The sequence below is a fragment of the Copadichromis virginalis genome, linkage group LG7 (assembly GCF_057382275.1).
Source record: "Copadichromis virginalis isolate Kocher_CV1m ecotype Utaka linkage group LG7, C_Virginalis_male_GT1.1, whole genome shotgun sequence".
NCBI lineage: Eukaryota > Metazoa > Chordata > Actinopteri > Cichliformes > Cichlidae > Copadichromis > Copadichromis virginalis.
Window position 1 is genome coordinate 4,101,868 of NC_140624.1, and position 20,057 is coordinate 4,121,924.

The 20,057-nt window shown below is 42.1% G+C and overlaps 1 protein-coding gene across 2 annotated transcripts in view; it reads left to right on the forward strand.

The window, feature by feature from the left end:
• The window catches only part of tspan9a (tetraspanin 9a), a 193,055-nt gene that overhangs the window by 163,514 nt on the left and 9,484 nt on the right, over nt 1-20,057 (forward strand). For both annotated transcript variants that reach the window (XM_085461245.1, XM_085461244.1), the window contains 4 exons: nt 7,286-7,477; nt 9,821-9,895; nt 17,622-17,723; nt 18,021-18,152. In XM_085461245.1, the coding sequence (XP_085317371.1) occupies nt 7,286-7,477; nt 9,821-9,895; nt 17,622-17,723; nt 18,021-18,152 (501 nt within the window). The remainder of the gene's footprint in view (nt 1-7,285; nt 7,478-9,820; nt 9,896-17,621; nt 17,724-18,020; nt 18,153-20,057) is intronic.

Here is a 20,057-nt window from a genome sequence, read left to right on the forward strand (position 1 = left end):
TAATAGTTTTTCTCCTGCCATTGTCGTGACTTTCTTTCTTTTGGTGTCTTGTCCTCTAAGGGTAGAGAATGTTGTCAGGTGTGAAAGAGCGTGAATGTGTCAGTGCAGACAGCAGGGATAGCTTTGGACAGGCAGAGAAAGGCTCGTCTGTCTTTAATCCTTCCTGGCACGATTGATTTGGAGTCACTTTGCTGTGAATAGACCTTTCAGCTCTTCTCGAGAGAGATGGGGAGACATTCTCTCACACTGCGTGATTTTGCCAGGATCCCCTCGCTGAATGAAACTTTAACTTAGGCAGACGTAGCTTTTTTAATCTTACATTCCACATCTGTCATCCCTCCTCAGAATTCATGCAGTGTTTATTCTGAGCCTGAAAGCACCTCCACCATTGCAGTTTCTGTGAATAATTTACTTGTTATACAACTCACATTGGCCATACAGCGTTCGCGGGGGAATGGCTAGGATGCCCCCAGAAAGCCTGGGGAGACAGAGGGTGGCGAGTTTTGCTGAAAAGCTGTATATGGCCTACAGCTTACCTCGTCTAGCACCATAGGGCAAAGAAATATAGTGAAACATGTGGGTCACATAATGTTTTTATTCATAAATGTATCTTTTGAAGCAGATTTGCTCGTGTCTTCTTCAATATTTACGCATCTAACAAATTCCAGACACTGTCAATAGGACTCTGCTGAATGTATTTGTATTGTGTTCCGAAGTGTCTGAAATGTCCTTCTTTAGAAATAATCTGTTTATTTGTGCTTTCAAGATGAACATTTACAATATACCTGGCCTGCAGCTGTTACATGGCTTTATACTTGCATTCAGCAAAAAGCGGTCAATAGGCATTGTGAGAAGTCACAGTATGATCCCTGCTATTGACAGTTTTTGTTCTCATTCAAGTCTTCAGCAGCTTCCTTTAGGTGAGTCAAAGAATAAACCAGGAGTGAAGATGTGAAAAATATCTACCACCCTTCATTTTCTTTTGTTTGGCCAAGTCTGGCCACCATGGAGGATGGATAGAATAGAGAATTTATTTATCAGGAAGGAGTCTTAAAAAATAACCTTGTCTGACAGGCGCACGCAAACACTCTCTGTGGAGGGTCTATCCTTAAAACGATTCCTTTTCCTTCACAGCATGCTTCAAATGGGACCTTTTCCACTCACTGGGTAGAAAATACAGATCTTTACTGTCTTTACTTTAAGGCTTTGTCACTTTTATTTGATGTTTACAGTTGATTTATTATGTTTGTTGTTCTGTGATTCTCTCTCGCAGCTGGCAGGGTGTTGTTCTTATGTGATAAAATGAATCAGTGGCTTGCAAGATCATCTGGTGAAAATCTTCTTTTAGCCGCGATGAATATCCTCTGTCTTCATTTCAGTGCAAAATCAATGCCGGCTGGAGCAGAAGACTTTGTGTGCCGGGGTGGGGGAGGTTTTTTTTGTTTTTAATTTTCTGGTGAAAAGAAAGATGGAGCTGCAGTAAAAGGCGAGGGGGTGGGGGGGGGGGGGGGTGTTAAGTGATAAAGTGGCTCCATCTTTAGCAGGGCATTCGGGCTGGCATTTTCACCAACTTTATGGTTTATTGTGCTCTAACGGTACAATTGCTTCCTAATTCCAGGTGTAAGTATAGCTAAGCAAATATCTGTAACATGTTTTTTTCAGTTTATCACTTGTTTAGTCTCAGCTGCAGTGAATTTGGTAGCCTTGACAATCTTTCTCTCTCCAATTCGCATAACACACTCTGAACTTCAGAAACTCATTCAACTGGTATCAAGCTCTTGCGACGAGGACAGTCAGAAAAGAAAGTAGTACTTTGACAAAAGCTGTCATTCTTTATGACAGGACGCGACCTCTCACAGGGATCATTGTGTGAAAAGGTCCTCCGGTGTCCCTCGCACACACTTACACCCCATTCCCTCTTAGTGGGGTCCTGTGTCGGGTGGCTCCGTGTCACTGAGCCAGTAACTGCAGCAGCTGATAATTCTCCAAGCCAGTCGCTCAGATGAAGGGTCAGCCTTATTTTCTTCTTCTCCTCTCCCTCCCTCGAGGCTTGGTCTCTTTTTAACTTATACACAGCTCGCAATCTCTCTGGATTTAATACTCTATCCGTCTTCTGCAGACCTCCTGGTTGACCGCTGTCACATCAACTTCCTGTTTGGAAAGTTGCTTCTCACAGTTGCTTCTCACAGTATTGTTGCAATTATTTTCACCCTGAGCTTGTTATAAGGCCCCCAGCAGTAGGGTCCCATTCATCTAGCTAGGCAGTCGCATCACACGTGTGCCTGTATCCTCCAGCAGAAAGTTAATGACGCGCTGTGCTCTGTGCACCTCTCTACTGTTTTTTTGTCACTTCTTCCACAAATGACATTTAGACGCTGAACTCCAGACGTCTTTCCAACAAGGTGCTCTCACAATATTGTCCAACGCGTAGGAAAAGGTCAAACGCCATATTCTCTCAGCTCACTCTTACACTACCATTGATTTTTAAAGAATGGCTCCACACCAAGCACAATTACATGCGCTCCTCCCTCCTGGTTTAAGTGCTGTTCGCTTTCTGAAGTCAATCCACTGTTTAGAGCAGCTGGCTTTACATTCCAGACTGCAACTATGTTTTTTTCATTATCACAGCTGGAAGATATCTTCCCCTCAGCCTCAAATATGAAAGCAACCTTAAGGTTGATAAAAAGAGGGGAGCGTCTCTTGTGCAGCGCTTACACAATGGGAGCAACACAAAGCAGAACATCATCCAGGCAAAACAGCCGATTTGTTTTGACGGTGTTTTCTATTATCTAAACAAGAAAGACTTCGAAAAATTGTAGCAATAAAAAAGTCGGCCCCTCGCCGAAGATTGTTAAAAGTTACGTAGTGGACGTGGAAGGCTGTTGTGTGTCACCCTCAGCTGCTTAATGATGGGCTGCATGGGTTCAGGAGATATCTGCAGGTATACGTCAGGTTCATATCTCAGACCTCACAAACAATATTGCTGGTTATTTATGTTCAAGGACATTATAGGAGACTGTCAGAAAGTATCCACAGTGTGAGCGCAACAATTTTGCCACATCACAGGCAAATTCAGATTATTGGATTTTTTTTCACAGATAGGGGAATTAACTCCTCATTGATATAATACCAATGACTGCCTTTATTTTAAGGCCTCTCTATGAATATTTAAAAGCTTCTCTAGTATTTTGGGATTCGTTGATCCTTCCCTGCAGATGGCATATCAAAACACGCCTGCCCCACAATTAAAAGAAGATAAGGAGCTCAGCAGAGGCACTCAATGTCAAGCTCAGAAGTACAGTGCTTGAGGTCAGATAACACAGATCAGAGCTTTTACTAGAGGCACCTACACAAAGGTCTGATGACAGCATGTTGTAGTCGTAGTAGAAACAGGACAGAGATTACACCGTGCTCTCGGTAGGCTCAGATCAGACAGATTGAGCGGGGGTTGGACGGTTCCACAGTCACTTAAGAGAGCGACACACTTGGACGAGCTCCCTTCACTGGGCATTAAACACAATTAAGAGAAGGCATTGTAACGCTCCCCACCTGGGCTCTTAAACCTCCTGGTGCTCCCCCTCACTAGCTGTAAATCCGCTCTATGTTTCTGCCCTCTTAAACTCACTATTCGTCCTCTGCTTCCTTGAATGCCTCCTCACTCTCTGTAATCTGGCCTTCTGAATGGTACGCGTGCGATCCTGTATATTAGCCGCTCTGCATAAGGACACGACCTTTTCCAACATTTTCAATTGACATTTTTATTCTCCCGTTTTTAATCAGGGAAGAATAAAGGGCCAGTTGCCTCTGAATTATTTAGATTATGAATGACCGAAAGTCTTTTGAGCACTGATGTACCTTTCCTTCACTCTATCAGAAGTGATCATGCTGATGCTTGTTGGTCTGTTCGCAGCAACCTTGTCAACCTTGACAGCAGAAAGACTTTGTTTATGCGTTGTGGAATTCGGCTTTCAAGTATCTTTGAGGAATTTATGCACAATCATTCTTTCGCTTTGTCCTCACTTCTAATTGCTCGTAGTCATTTCCCAGGCTTTGTGAGACCAGGTGTATCATTCATTCAGCAGAATATGCTGATGTCTGTATACGTTCTGAGGAGTTTCTGTGGAGGTCACAGCTTGTACATATCACAGGTCAGTGAGAGTAGGACGTGGCTCATTTGGTATCTGAGAACAGAATTCTTAGGCTCGGTTTACGTATTTACAGATCCTATAGGACTCATTAGACCTGAGGTATCTGTCCTCACTTCACGAGGTCTGCAGCTGCGATCCCAAAGTTGCACATCAGTTATACGTCATCACCTAACATCGCCGAGAGCGACTTTGAGTACACTGCACCGACTAATTTGTTTCCAGTCACTTTGTTGATCAACACTTGTGTGCATTTGTCTAACTGGAGCTACACTTGTTTGCTAGGGAAGTGCTGATAGTGCAGCAAATTTTCAGGTTTGTTATTAGCTGACAGTTAAACTTTGTCAGCTGCTGCAGATTATCTCTCCATGTGGCTGATTAATTATTTAATAGTAAAATAAGAGGAAGCAGTTTGCAGCAGACACATATCTTAATTTCTTCTTGATCACGACTGCTTCTGTATACTGTGAAATACTTTTGTGGGGCAAAAAAGTATTTAGTCAGCCACCGATTGTGCAAGTTCCCCCACCTAAAATGATGACAGAGGTCAGTAATTTGCACCAGAGGTACACTTCAACTGTGAGAGACAGAATGTGAAAAAAAAAAATCCATGAATCCACATGGTAGGATTTGTAAAGAATTTATTCGTAAATCAGGGTGGAAAATAAGTATTTGGTCAATAACAAAAATACAACTCAATACTTTGTAACATAACCTTTGTTGGCAATAACAGAGGTCAAACGTTTGCTATAGGTCTTTACCAGGTTTGCACACACAGTAGCTGGTATTTTGGCCCATTCCTCCATGCAGATCTTCTCGAGAGCAGTGATGTTTTGGGGCTGTCGCCGAGCAACACGGACTTTCAACTCCCGCCACAGATTTTCTATGGGGTTGAGGTCTGGAGACTGGCTAGGCCACTCCAGGACTTTCAAATGCTTCTTACGGAGCCACTCCTTTGTTGCCCGGGCGGTGTGTTTTGGATCATTGTCATGTCTGAAGACCCAGCCTCGTTTCATCTTCAAAGTTCTCACTGATGGAAGGAGGTTTTGGCTCAAAATCTCACGATACATGGCCCCATTCATTCTGTCCTTAACACGGATCAGTCGTCCTGTCCCCTTGGCAGAAAAACAGCCCCATAGCATGATGTTTCCACCCCCATGCTTCACAGTAGGTATGGTGTTCTTGGGATGCAACTCAGTATTCTTCTTCCTCCAAACACGACGAGTTGAGTTTATACCAAAAAGTTCTACTTTGGTTTCATCTGACCACATGACATTCTCCCAATCCTCTGCTGTATCATCCATGTGCTCTCTGGCAAACTTCAGACGGGCCTGGACATGCACTGGCTTCAGCAGCGGAACACGTCTGGCACTGCGGGATTTGATTCCCTGCCGTTGTAGTGTGTTACTGATGGTGACCTTTGTTACTTTGGTCCCAGCTCTCTGCAGGTCATTCACCAGGTCCCCCCGTGTGGTTCTGGGATCTTTGCTCACCGTTCTCATGATCATTTTGACCCCACGGGATGAGATCTTGCGTGGAGCCCCAGATCGAGGGAGATTATCAGTGGTCTTGTATGTCTTCCATTTTCTGATGATTGCTCCCACAGTTGATTTTTTCACACCAAGCTGCTTGCCTATTGTAGATTCACTCTTCCCAGTCTGGTGCAGGTCTACAATACTTTTCCTGGTGTCCTTCGAAAGCTCTTTGGTCTTGGCCATGGCGGAGTTTGGAGTCTGACTGTTTGAGGCTGTGGACAGGTGTCTTTTATACAGATGATGAGTTCAAACAGGTGCCATTCATACAGGTAACGAGTGGGGGACAGAAAAGCTTCTTACAGAAGACGTTACAGGTCTGTGAGAGCCAGAGATTTTCCATGTTTGAGGCAAGGCAAGTTTATTTGTATAGCACAATTCAACAACAAGGCGATTCAAAGTGCTTTACAGAGACATTAGAAACAAGAACAAATAAAAAGCATGATTTAAAATTGAGGTGACCAAATACTTATTTTCCACCCTGATTTACCAATAAATTCTTTACAAATCCTACCATCTGAATTCATGGATTTTTTTTTTCACATTCTGTCTCTCACAGTTGAAGTGTACCTCTGGTGCAAATTACTGACCTCTGTCATCATTTTAAGTGGGGGAACTTGCACAATCGGTGGCTGACTAAATACTTTTTTGCCCCACTGTAGATGTGCTCCTCCATGTCTGTTTGTTTGCATGCACTGCAGGTTTGTTGTACATATTGCTGACAGGCATTAAAGCTTTCTGGTGCAGTGGTGCAAAGATGAGAAGAGAAGAGGGCAGCGGTGTTAATAGAAAGGAGGAAAGAGTAACGGTGCAATCATTTACCCTGGTTTGTTTGCATATTTTAGCTCTCTTTGCTTTTCATATATATTGCCGTATATATGTTCTATTGATTTTTATGCTCTTAGGTCTCCATAAAAATGTGACTCTCTAAGCGGTGACCATGTACTGCTCTGATCTTTGATAGGGGGACTCGCACATCAGCAGGCGTGAGAGTCTAAGCTTTCCATTAACACTTTATTGCATTAATGGATTCTGCAGGTCACACACACACATAGCAGGAGCCTGGCGGGGTGACAGGGTGAGATTAGGGAATTGCTCCCTCTAGGTGAAACTCAACTCTACTGCAAGCAGATTTCATAAAGCTGGGAAGTTTTCATTACAGCGATTGGCAGTAATTACATGTTTGTTTGTTCTGGATTTAATGAAATCAGCTCGAACGTGCAAAACCAGCATGGCCCGACCCCAGTTTTTGCTCTAATCACTGGCAGAGCGTTATTGGCTTATTGTAGTTGTAATTGGTGTAAAGTCTCTCGTTTTTTGACCAGTGTTTGGAGATGTATGATTGTGTGGGCAGTTCCTCAGGCTGCTGGAGGGGAAATTGAGACTGTCGCACTGGGACTTTTGAGGTGGGGATGGCTTTTAATTTAAAGCTAACCTTACTCTTTGAATTACTGTTATTGTTCGGCAGGTCTCGCATTAAACCAACGCAGCCAGTGGAGAGCTAAAGATGAATTTGAATGCTAATCATTTCTGCAGCTTACCCTGAAAAGGTTGTGCCTGTCTGTTTGTTTTCTCACCTTGTCGTCTGTCTTATCTTTTGCCTTGCAGTTATGTGGCTGCGGGCTGCTCGGTGTGGGCATCTGGCTCTCGGTGTCTCAGGGAAGCTTCGCCACCTTCTCACCCTCATTCCCTTCACTGTCAGCTGCCAATATGGTCATTGCCATCGGCGCCATCGTCATGGTAACAAGCTTTCTCGGTTGCCTGGGTGCCATCAAGGAGAACAAGTGCCTGCTTCTGAGCGTGAGTTAAATCCGGATACCTACAAAAATATTTTTTAAAAGTCACACATCTGTCAACAGCACAAATGTGCACATTGTAGTTCTTAATTTCTCTCACTCGAGCATTTTATGACTGAAATTCATTTGTAGAGTTGACCGCTTGCAATCAGTTGTATTCAAAAGTTTTGGCACCCCTGGGGAAGCTGCATATTTTATCGGTAAATACAACCCTTGCAGCAATGAAGATTTAAGATGAGCTTTTCATGAATGTATAAAATTGATAGAAATCGTGGCAGCGGGCCAAAGTTTGTGCAAACTTATAGTAGCAGCCCTAATTTCATAGCTTGGAAATGTTTTTAATGGACCACTAAGAGTCATAGTTATTTGTCAGAGATGAGAAACGGAAAAAAGCAATGCCATAACATTTTGAGAACTGCTCGTATTTTGTGTCTTTTTGCTGCAAGGCTTGTCTGCACTGTCACACGCAAACTGCAAGCAAGTGTCTATACTCAAAGGCACACTGGTCACAGGCCACCAGGAGCTTTTTTTGTATTTGTCCTATTACCAGACCCTCGGGAGAGCTAGGTGACTGGGGCTACTTCAGTAATTCAGTCTGCCCTCTCGAACCTCAAGAGTGCACAAAGGAAAATTAGAGCTGAGCAATAGGATTCCCCCTTTCTGCAAATTAATACCAACTAATGCATGTCATTGCCATGGCTCTGGTCAAAGCCCAGTGAAAGGAATTTCAGGCGGGGGAATTAGTATTTGCATAGAGCACACCAAAAGCCACTTGATGTTTTTGAAGCTCAAGATTTGAGAATGTTCTATTATTCATTACAAAGACTGTTCTGTCTTGACGTTGCACTGTTTGCCCAAAGTTGTACAAGTGTGTTATCTTAAGCACAAGTTAATTATGAGAGTTCACCCAACAGAATGAGGTTTGCAGGGATCTGCTGCAGAAAGACAAAGAAAAAAAAACTTTCATGTATAGAAACTTTAAATGAGAAGTGGAGTTGGGGCTCTGAGTACTTAACATCACAAACAGCTCAATCCCTTGAAGCTCTTGCATCAGTCAAAAGCCCCACCAAATCCTCAGCGTTAGACATGGCTTCCTTCACCTGCCAATTTGCTTTGCAGAAACAGTTCATTTGATTGCAAATGCCAGGAAAAGTATGACAAGTTAACTGTGGGTGAACAACAATCATTCTGTGGGCTGCAAAGCCATATGCAGCAGCAAACCGTTGTAACTATGTCGTGTGAGCCGTGACATAAATAATAGCTCGCACCCTCCCTCCCAGATGAGTTTGGAATTAATGGGTTTTTCAAAAATCTAGGTTTGCATGCCTCCTCCCGTGCTGTGCAGAAGAGCTTGGTAAATACCGTGCTGTAATGGAGTCAAGTAGAGAGAGTAGTAGATGAGATGCAAGGCTGTGCTAGAAATTAATCTTAGGAAGTATTAAATCTTTTATACTCCCCTCAAACATTCACAAGCCCTCCAGCACCGAGATTCTCCTTTTTTCCTCCCACCATCACTCCCACCTCTTCCTTCATGTCTCTTTTTCTAATTTCCTTCTCCCTTTTTAAATTTGCTTTGTTTATGTTTATGGATTTCTTTTTCTTTTTTTTGTCTTGAGAAATGTTGGTTTCTGTGTATGCTGCTTCCAAATGAAACCATTAACTGAAACCTGGAACGTTTTTGGGGGAAATTTACTCATTTGTTTTATTGTCAAGAGCAAAAATGAGAAGATTAATCTAGCTGGTAAATATAAAGCTGCTGCCAGAAACTGTCCAGCCAAGCTGAACAGTATAAATGGAGGGGTCAGTAGGTAACGCCAGCTAGCTTTATTTAGGGCTGGTTTTACAGTCATGTGAAGTGATTCGCTGGGTCATAGCTGGGCAATTAACCTTAAAATACTACAGCTTTATTTTTTATTTGGTTTTTCCTTGATGATGATTCATGTGTTAATTATTGGGTTTTAAGAGATGCCAGCTGGCAGATAAAGCCAGGCTCTAGTTTTTTGTGTCTTTTTGTTTCAGTCTGAGCTAAACTAATTGACTGCTAGCTCATCTCATTTAACCCTTGCCTTATGTTTCACAAGATGTCAAACAATTGCTTTAACCCAAATTAAAAGATCATTAGATGATCCGTGTATCTCCGTGAGTCACACAATACATTTGAGTTTGGAGTATAAATAAATGCGCTTTAAATCACAGATGCAAGTCTTACTGTGAAGTTTGTGAAATACTCAGATAAAACAGCACTTAACTGCAAAAGAAGCTTAGCTGTTCAGAGTTTTGTTCACAAATTCAATTTACAATATTGCCTGTGCTGCTGTTGTAACAGTGCTCTTCCTCTTTCTGGCAGTTCTTCATTGTCCTGCTGATAATTCTTCTGGCGGAGGTGATTTTGCTCATCCTGTTCTTTGTGTACACAGATAAGGTAAGTTGTTATGTGTTGTGTCCGAATTTTGTTTTTTATCATTCCAGCTGAAGACATTAAAAGAAAGCTCTCTCACACACAGATGATCACAGACAAATGCAGAAAGCAATAAACGGTGTTAGTGTGATAAGCATACCTAGATTCCAGTTGCTTCCGGGTATCAGAGTTTTCTGTTTTTATATTTGGTTGTTTCTCTGTCAGAAGCTTGAGTGTCTTCACCCCACCATTAACACAGCAGTCAAAGGTTAGGCCACAAAATTCAACTCAATCCCCAACAGTTGGCTCCCCCTAATTAGTTCCAGGAATATTTCCCATGACCCCTTGAATGAGGTTAAATCAGGTGAATGTGTGGGGTAACAGCAGATGCCTACATGCAAAGCTCTGGATATTACCGATGCTGAATTCGTCTTCGTCTTTAATCTGATCCAACCACAAATGTTTCATCCCGAAGAAGACAAGTGTCTTGTGCAGGGCGAGCGATGAAGACTTCTCTGTTTTCAAGGACATGTCGTTGATAGATCCGTCTATTTATATATTTGCTCTCTTATGTCACACGGCCCTCGGGACATCAGCTAATTCTGCCTCTTTGTTCTGAGGTTATTGCTCAAACCTAGTCTCTCAGGCAGATAAAGGAATTCATTTAGCAGCCAATCCATTCTCAGATTCAGATCGGGTCTCGCAGGCACACCCTGTCAGGAGTAAATATGTCTGTTGCCTTATCATCAAAATATTACCGGCTTAACCGTGATCCCTCCGGCGGAATTTAAATAGAAAGCCTCTTGACTTCACAGCAGTGCCTTTCCCATCACCTGTGAAGTCAGTAAAAGATAGCCCAGTAGTGCTGAGGATTTCCTAAATGAGAAATCAGTTGAGTCTGCATTAGCAAAGCATGGGGCATTACCCGGGGAAAACTCATTCGCACAAGTTCCAGTGAATACCCACCGTATTTTATGTTTGTCCCGTTCTTGCCAAATTACTGTGTTTATCCTGGCTTAAACCTAATGGAACGTGAAACCATGATAATGAGGATCACAACCAAATATATTTCCCTTTATTGGTCTTCAAATGTCATTGGAAGGCAAAGCGTTTAAAGTAAATTGCACGTTATTGGAGATGACACTTTCAGACTGCTCTAATCAGGATGTCCTGCAAATTTAGGAAACTGCATTAGATTTTAAAGCTTGTCTGTTTGGCTAAAAGGACAATCACAGACGACCTTCACATATTGCTTTTTGTTTTGTGGTTGGGTTTTTTCTCCGTCTCCAGTGAGATCTTGTATGCCGTGTGAGGCTCCCCTCGTCTTCTGCTACAGGCTGTGATCAGAGGAATCACTAATTCACTTTTCTTATTTGATCCCCTAATCACACGGTATTTATTAACAAGACTGGAAGACATACGGTACAGTAGTTGGCAGCTTTTAAACGTGTATCGACGGAGGCAAAACAGATATTTTAGTCTCTCAAATAGGTCATATTTAAGTCATGACTGACTCTTTGTGCATACTGTGATCCTTTTGGGCGACAGTCTGTTGACAGGTGGGAGGGAAAGACAAACATATAGTATCTTGTGTTTGTTGCAACATGTTTTTTTCGTTTAGCGTCCGTTTCCACCAGTTTAATCCTACTTTGGAGGTACCGCTCAGTCCTGTTAATAGATAATTTCTCTCACGTCTTCTTCACCCCAGCAGTCTTGCCTCCAGGTATGGCTTATGTGTGGGCACTCCCTCATTCCTTCCACAGCCCAGTGGTGTTAAGCTTTCTGATTAAATGCCATGTAGAGGGCGTAGTATAATAAAGGCTGGCCCTGCAGTTAGCAACCAGCTGACTGCAGCAGATGGCTGGGCGGCAAACCAGATTACAGCCATCCGTCTTTAACGCTCTGACCTCATTGTGCCGCCGTCGACCCAACACGCTGAGCTGAACACCGGTGAAGGTTTATTAGCTCAGAATGAGGAAGCAGAACTTTGCAAGAGAGACAGGAAGCACCGGAGCATGTACGTAGGGATGTCGGGAGGGCGAGGAAGAAATGAAGGAAGGGTGGAAGGTGTGGAGAGAGGTGGAAGAAAAAAAAGAGATATCAAAGGATGCTGGGAAGAATGAATGTGTTATGTGTTAGGGTGCTGAAGTACACAAAAAAAGGGGTAGAAAGAGGTCAGCCATGTCAGAAATGAAATTAGATGTCACTGTAAAACTTTAGGAAAAGAATCAGGAAAAAGGAAAACACGGAGTCATGGAAGAGGAAGGAAGCCAAGTTTGGCTGTGGCACATCCTTGATGTCTTACTCAACGACAGCAGCAGTCACATCTAGCTGCGTGTGTCATTTGTGCAAAGACAGAATTATGTTCAATTCCTGGCTGTGCGTTATTTCCCAACCAATTAAAGCTGGAGTGGGGCTCTTCCCCTGACTCTGTCAAGTGCCCTGGCCTCCGTCTACAAAACACAGGGTTGCAGAGCAACTGAGGGAATTAAGTAACGTGTTTAATAATGTGCTGTTTGGAAACCTCTGGCACTGATTCTGTTTGGATTCACATCATTTATTACAATTTCAGGGCAGTAAATGTATTTGTCCTGAGCTTTGCAATTAGAGCAACAGTGAAACGTTGTTAGCTTCTTAGTTTCCCAGTAGTTCTGAAACTAAAACCAGTGTTTCCAGACAGTATGTGACCCAACAGTGACTGCGTATGAGAGGAAAAAAGCACTGAACATGTTTGAAAGAGGTTCGGTCTATCCTTAAAGAGCATGCAGCAAAAGACTGAAGATGTGACAAGAGACAGTTTTATTTGCTTCACGAAACAGTAAAATAAGTGGCAATTTGATCTGGGTTGTTTAGCTTTGAATATGTTTTATTTAAATAGTATTTAATGGTAATTTCATGCTTGAAACTCTGCATTTAGGAACATTTGAGCCTGAAGTCTGGTATTTGTGATAATGTGAGCTTTGTGTACCATACCCTGACAGCAAGCTACAATCAGAAGTTAAGTTTGGTAGAGGTTGACTTGGGTTCAGATGCTATGTACTTCGGTGCATTTTACATCAAATATGAAATCTACTGTGATAGAATATCAGCTCAACTGTCTGTCACTTTTTTAAACATTAAAAAACAGCGTTATCTGCACCGCCTGTCTCGTCAGAAACCTGCGTATGCAGGCAGATCTCTGGTTCTTTGCATTATAGATGAGATTTGAAGACAGGTGAGTATGTGTGGAGTCGCTTCATCATTTCTGCATCCAAAAGAAAAATGCAATAATGCCAGGGAGTATTTCACCGTAAAGTATATTTTTAATTATTATGCAGCTGTCGGGTAAACGATGACGTGAGCTACTCTGGTACTGAACGTTAATGTGACGTGAACATTTGCCAGTGTGGGAACTTGGGAGTTTGGGGCAGTTTGATTAGAAATTTCACAAGAAAAGCTATTCAACACCCGGAACACAACAACAGTTAGTAAAGAACCAGAGTTACTAGCTGGTAAACACAGGGGAGCAGCTACAACTTAACAATAATGTATTTAATTTAGTAGTTGACCAAGAAGAAAGTGCAGGGACAAAAAAGAAAGAAAAGTGTTTTTAAAATAACAATCAATGATTATCCTTCATATTTTTTGCTAGTGTGAATATGTAGATAAGATATTAGCCATTTTGAAAGTTCAAAGCTGTTCCTAAGCACTTAGCCATCCATAAAATCAGATTCAAGTTCAGGTTTTTCAGTGGAAAGTTGAGCACTTGTTAGTCTTTAAACACTGACCGTGGTTGGTATCCTAAGATAATTCCTCTGTTTTCCTGTCAGCATGCACAGAACATGCAGACAGATAAATGTATTATCTATCTATAGTTTACCTGCCGCAGGTGCCAATACACTAACTCCCAATGGTCCACTAATTCTTTCCTTTCAGAGCCTCATAAGATCAGAATTGGATGCTGTACAATTTTCGTAAGATATTAATTGAGCAAACTGATAAAATAAACGTTTTGCTCGTCTCTTCTTGTCAATAGAAAATTGTACTTAGTAGTCAGGATAATCTTTTAATGATATACGTTTGCAAATGATAGAATACTGCATGATGACCTCTTTATAACTCAGACTGTTTTTAGTTCACTGTGACCCGTTATCATGCAGGGAAGGAGCAGTACCTGCTAGATAAGAGCTTAACAAGCAGTTTCACTTCGTGTCAGGTAGAGGAGCCTCTCTTGGCGCACACACACACATATACACTAGGGGTGCAACGATACACAAAATTCACGGTTCGATACTTTGGTGTCACAGTTCGATATTTTTTCGATACAAAAAAATGTTCATGCTTTTTTAATTTGTCATTTATTAAAATTATAAATATATATTTTAACTCAAACTTACAGTTTTTAAATTTAATGTTGCTGAAACAACAAAGGGATGAAATAATAAATCTATCTGATCGAGAAATCCCTCATCTTTGGAAAAGAGAGTTTATTACAGAGAAATGGCTCTTTCCAAAATAAAAGCTATACTATACGCTTCTTCTGGGCTATATTCTCAGCAGCATATTAAACTTATCAGGTCCCCATAAGGAGAATCCTGTGCTAACGGCTGTCTAAATGACTCGGGTAAAGTTTGTAGCATGCTGCTTGTTGTTTTTGTCTGCTTCCACTTGTCTTTGCACTAGCTCCGTTAACGAGCTACCTCGGATCGCCCCGTGCGTGGGGCTGGACGGCGTCAACACATTAACGAGCTAACTGCGCTAACGCACTAGTTCCCACCAATGTAACTGAGCATTGCGTGGCACATCCAACATACTATTTTACTTTTGTCCATGACACGCTTACCTTCAGGGTCATACGTCACATGAAAACCAAAATAATTCCAAAGGTCAGATCTGAATGAGGGTGGGGGAGGTTCAATTTGCCATGTTGCAACGAGCTTAGCTTCAGTCTTGCTAGCTTGCGCTGCGCTCAGTGGATCTGCGCTCGACAGTGCAGCCTAGGCGAAGTAGTCGAACGCAGATCCTCTGAGCATCGTCAGAAGGAAAGTTGATAAAATACATTAAAAATTTTGTATTGTTCGATACATATGCGTACCGAACCGAAAGCACTGTATCGAACGGTTCAATATCGATATGAGTATCGTTGCACCCCTAATATACACATCCACATTCCAATGTAATAAACGAATGCGCCTACTTTTGTATATAAATAAAGACCAGAGCGGGCGGTAACAGAGCGCACTTCACAGGGCCCCCACTCTGATGTCAGCGCTCTGTGACCGCCCTTGCAAGTAAAAACTGCAGCGTGTGTGTCTCCACTCTCTGACTCTCAGCTGAAGAAGTGTCTTTAGAATAAATCTCTTGACACTTCTGTTTTCACAGAATCTCATGTAAATATGTAATGCTCTCCCGTGTTGCGTGAGGAACTCTAAATGTTCCACAGCATTTTCAAAACAGCCTGCTGAGACACCAGTCGTTAGCCAGATGTTCCCCCACCTCTGTGGTGGCTGTATCCTTCTCTGAATTGATCAGTTCTTTCACGTCTTTGGAAATTGGAGCAGTCAGTTCTGTCGTGGCACACACTCTGGTAATGAGCATTCAGTGTAACCTCACAGGTCTCAGTGTACCTGCTCCCCTGGGTGTTACCATGTCACCAGATCTGGGACAGGTGTTTCTCCAACAATCTACCACCCGCTCTCTGCTCTATTTTTGTGATCATTGACGGGGAACGTGAACAGTTTGGACAGAAAGGCTTCTCCTTCCACCGCCCTCACATGCATATCTTCTTGTCTTTCTTTGTTTTTTGTTTTTTTGTCTTTTCTGTGAATTATGAGTGTTTTCTCAGCCGGCCAAGCTGAACCCTTTAGATTTCTGTGATGAATGTGCAGTCGTATATTGCTGTGTGCGGACTTGGTCATCACAGAGGAAACTACAAGCTTATCTATGCAATGAGACATATGAGCTCTGTCTCAGGGCTTTGTCTACATGCCACACATGAAATATTGCGTGGCAACATCCAGGCAAAACTTCCCAGAAGTCGGATGTTGCCACAGCACGGTGCAGGCCTGTTATTTGTCAACATTTTCGAGGACCGGCAGTGTAAGCATTAGTCGAGAAATCGCCTCGTGTTTTTGTCTGCTTCTGTGGCGAGGAGGAAAAGGGTCGGCGTGCCGCACGATCCTCCAACTCCCTGTTTGTTCTGTATTCATTTGTCTGCCTCTCGTTAGAGGTAAATCTGGATCATTAACTTTCATTTCACACTGTAACTAAGACACAAAAAAATGATGTGCAGTGACTTATCGGAGACTCGGAAGAAGACTTTTATTGCAATAAGAGGGACCCTGCTCTCCAGCGGCTGTGTGAGGAGTCTGTAATGAGCCAGCAACATCACATACAGCCTACTGTTGATGGAGAAGACAAGATAGCAGATAGAAACAAAGCATAAGGCAGAGATTGATGGTGCTGCTGTTCTTCATTTCATTTTCCTGCACGAGGACCAAGATCTGCATCAGCAAACTTGCAGGCCGAGGAGCAAGAATGGGATTTGAAATAATTCTCGTCTTATTTCAAAGCTTTTAGAGGATGTTTTAAATGGGGTTTGCATTTTTAAGGATTACTAAAGCATTTTATTGCCCCAGAAATTTTAATTAATCAGTAAAAATTCAGTTTGAATGTCTAATTCAGCAAATAGATTTCAAAAGCCTTGCAGCTGAATAACAAGGGTACTGAACCAGTGAATGACTTTAAAGCTTAATGTCGTTTCTGTACAGTCAAAGGAAAGTTGGGTTTGTACTATTTCTAATGTGTAAGACAGAAAGTCAAGTGATATTAAATGTGTTATTATTTTAGAGAAGCCAGGCTTCTGGCTGCTTATTGTTACTTTCGTCCTTATTCTTTCACTAAAGGATTTACTGACACCTAAAATCACCTTGTTGTTTCTGGACGTGACCGTGCTAATGCAGCTTCTCTTGTCCTGTGCAGATTTCCTGATCACACTCTTTAACTCCAAGCTTTAAGTATTAAGTGCATTCCTATTGTTGTGATATTACTTTTATTGCCCGTGAAGATGTACAGCGTGATTCTGGCAGTCCATGTCATTTTTCTAGTCATAATTACCCCGTATCTAAAGCGCCTCTCAATCTGTCCTGGCAGTTAGCAAATCCCCACAGGCATATGAAACTGCAGGAGAGCTAAAGCTCTGATTTTGTATCTCATTAACACAGCGAATGAGATATTAATCTCCCTCAGACATGGCACAACCCTGAGCAAATTGTTGGTGTTCACTCAAGAGGAAAATGATTTGCTAGCACTGCTGAAGGGCATGTTGAAGCCGAGCGTGTGAGCGACACATGACGTGTCAGACGTTCAGACATCACACAGCGGTCCGCGTTACTGTTGCAGAGTTATTTTTATTTGACAAGACAAGAGGTTACCCATAACTGTGAAGGCACTGGCATTTTATGTCTTTATATTGTAGTGTCGGATTGCTTTGCGTTAATGATTCGTCGGTCATACACAGTCCACTAAAAGCACTTAACTGCACACCTGCCACTACTGTTTGCATCTGTGTGAAAAGGATGCTGACAGTTTGAAAAGGGTAGAATAATCCGAGTGCACCTCTACAAACACCCAAGCTTCAACTGCCTGCTCCAATACAAAGACAACATAAAGAGGTATTGAATGGTGCAACTCACCGGACTGTTCTTGCAAAGACAACCCCTCCAAACTAAGATCTCTAACTAAGGCTAATGTTTTCTTTTATCCTCTCCAGGTGCGTGAGAATGCCAAACAGGATCTCAAGGATGGGCTGGCTCTGTACAACTCAGAAAACAACATAGGCCTGCGAAATGCCTGGAACATCATCCAGGCAGAGGTAAGTAACGCCATGCATTTACAATATGAGAAACGTTAGTGTGAATGTTTAAGCACAAATGACTAAAATCTATTCAGATATTCCAGCTAATGTATGTCCTGGCTTGTAGCTGTGGCGTTAGAGTGAACTTAAAAGCCCAAACTGGCTGTCCAAGTACACTTCAGTCCTTTTTTGCTGTCCTTTAAAGGAAAGTGACCAATTACATTTTTTAATTAAAGTTTGTTTGAGCTTTTTGGGGCCACTGAGGACACAGAGCATTAACTCATCTTCCACCTGACATTTGTATGGCATTAACAGTGGAAATGCTGTGGAGTGATAGGATACACCGACTGGCACGAGGCCCTGAAGGACAAAGTAGTTCCTGATCGCTGCTGCCAGGAGCATTACCAGAACTGTGGGCGGAACTCCACCAACATGTTCTGGAACAGGGTGAGTTGACCTGGACTCCGATGAGTTGAGTTTTGCTTCTCAGTCTTTTGCTTTTGCTTTTAAGTATAAGAGTCACGTGTCTGCTCTTTATAAAATATTCAAAACTAACAGATTTACTGTATTACAATGACAGACTCCACAGAATATACTTACTGTATTTAAGTTTTTGTTTTGGAGGATATGAATGATACACAGAGTCATTTTCTACCTAATCTCGGCTGTATAGTTTGCCTTGACTTTTCTCTTTTTAAAACTGATAGTCTGAAAGTATTCTGTATGATTCACGTAATATTCTTGTCCAGATCATAGGAAAACTGCTGAATCAGAATACTTTATTAATCCTTAAGGAAATGATGTGGTTACTCCAAGACTTTAACAATTACAGACTAAACTATTTGAATATGTTACAGAGTTTACAAATTTAAGAAATAGCACTAATATATACAAGTCACTCAGTTATAAATATCAAGAATATTGACAAAGGATATTACAGAGGTGGAATATATATGATTGACATTTGACTCTGACTGAACTTTGTCATTTGGTATTTAGCTGCAGAGCGTGTGCAAACAGGGCAGTGTTTACAGTGTGTTAGATGGAGGAGTTGCACAGGGAGACGGTCACGGGCAGGAAGGATTTCCTGTGTCGTTCTGTGGTGCTTTTTTGGTACCATTTATCCCTCTTTTGTATTGTTACTGTCTCTCCTCATAGTAGGTTTTCCATTTACTTAGAACATGTGCTCTAAAACTGCTTTAACGAAGCCAAACTTGTTTTGCCACGTTTGTGCAGTTTTGAGTGCTGAAGTGTAATCTGTTCGTTTGCTTGAGTCAGCCAATGTACCAACGGAAACAGACGTTAACTTGAGGTAGCCAGCAATTAACTGGCTGGCTGTGTGTGTGTGTGTGTGTGTGTGTGTGTGTGTGTGTGTGTGTGTGTGTGTGTGTGTGTGTGTGTGTGTGTGTGTGTGTGTGTGTGTGTGTGCGCAGACTGTTTATGCTGCGTTTTTGCAACAACTCAGAGTGCTCTCAGCTCTCACCAGGAACCCCGGTTGCTTTTTTCACTTTACCGCCAGACTCTTTCTTTTTATCTTGTTTTGCCTTGCAGTCTCAGTGCGCCTACAAAATATATACATGTGAAGTTTTTACTGACACTGAAGCCTTTTTAGGCTGCACAGGCCTGTTTCTTTTATGGGGGGGTGTAAGCACAGTGGACAACCAGAATAGCAAAAAGGTCTCGACTGGTGCATCTACATAACAAAATCGTTTTAGCGTCCCCGCGGTATGAATATGTCATTGTAAAACAGTTGTCTGTCTTTTCATAAATGCTCCCCCTGTGATGGGGTGGCTCAGTATTAGGAGTCTTTATTTCAATTTGCCCTTTCCTGAGAAAATGTTTCCCTGTCCTTCTCTGCTCCCTTGGTTTTGTAAATTCAGTACAAGATCCAAACAGAGTTCTGCTCTGTTCCTGAGTCATGCTGTATAAAAATAGCTGTCTGCGGTGCACCTTTTTCCTAAGTCCATTTAATCTCCAACATCTCCAGCACCTGATATTTTTCACTTCTCAATGTGTTTTTACTCCTCAGTGCTCAAGTACACAATTAAGATACCTGTCTGACATTGTCTAACATCCATCCGGTGTCCTTGAAACTTTTAGATACCATATTTACAATCAGTCGAGCGTCACGCTGTGTATCATCCCCATCTCAGCCAAACCAATTTATCTTGTGATCCTAATCTTCATCAGGCTGTTTTTCAGCTCTTTAGCAACATTCAATCTTTCAGTTTTAGGCCAAAGAAGAAGAGTGAGGAGGGGTTTTTATGACGTATATAGAGCCTGACATTAAGCAATGTTCTAAGCTAAAATTCAAATTTCCATTTGTGAGATTGAACCACTTATTCTTCCGAT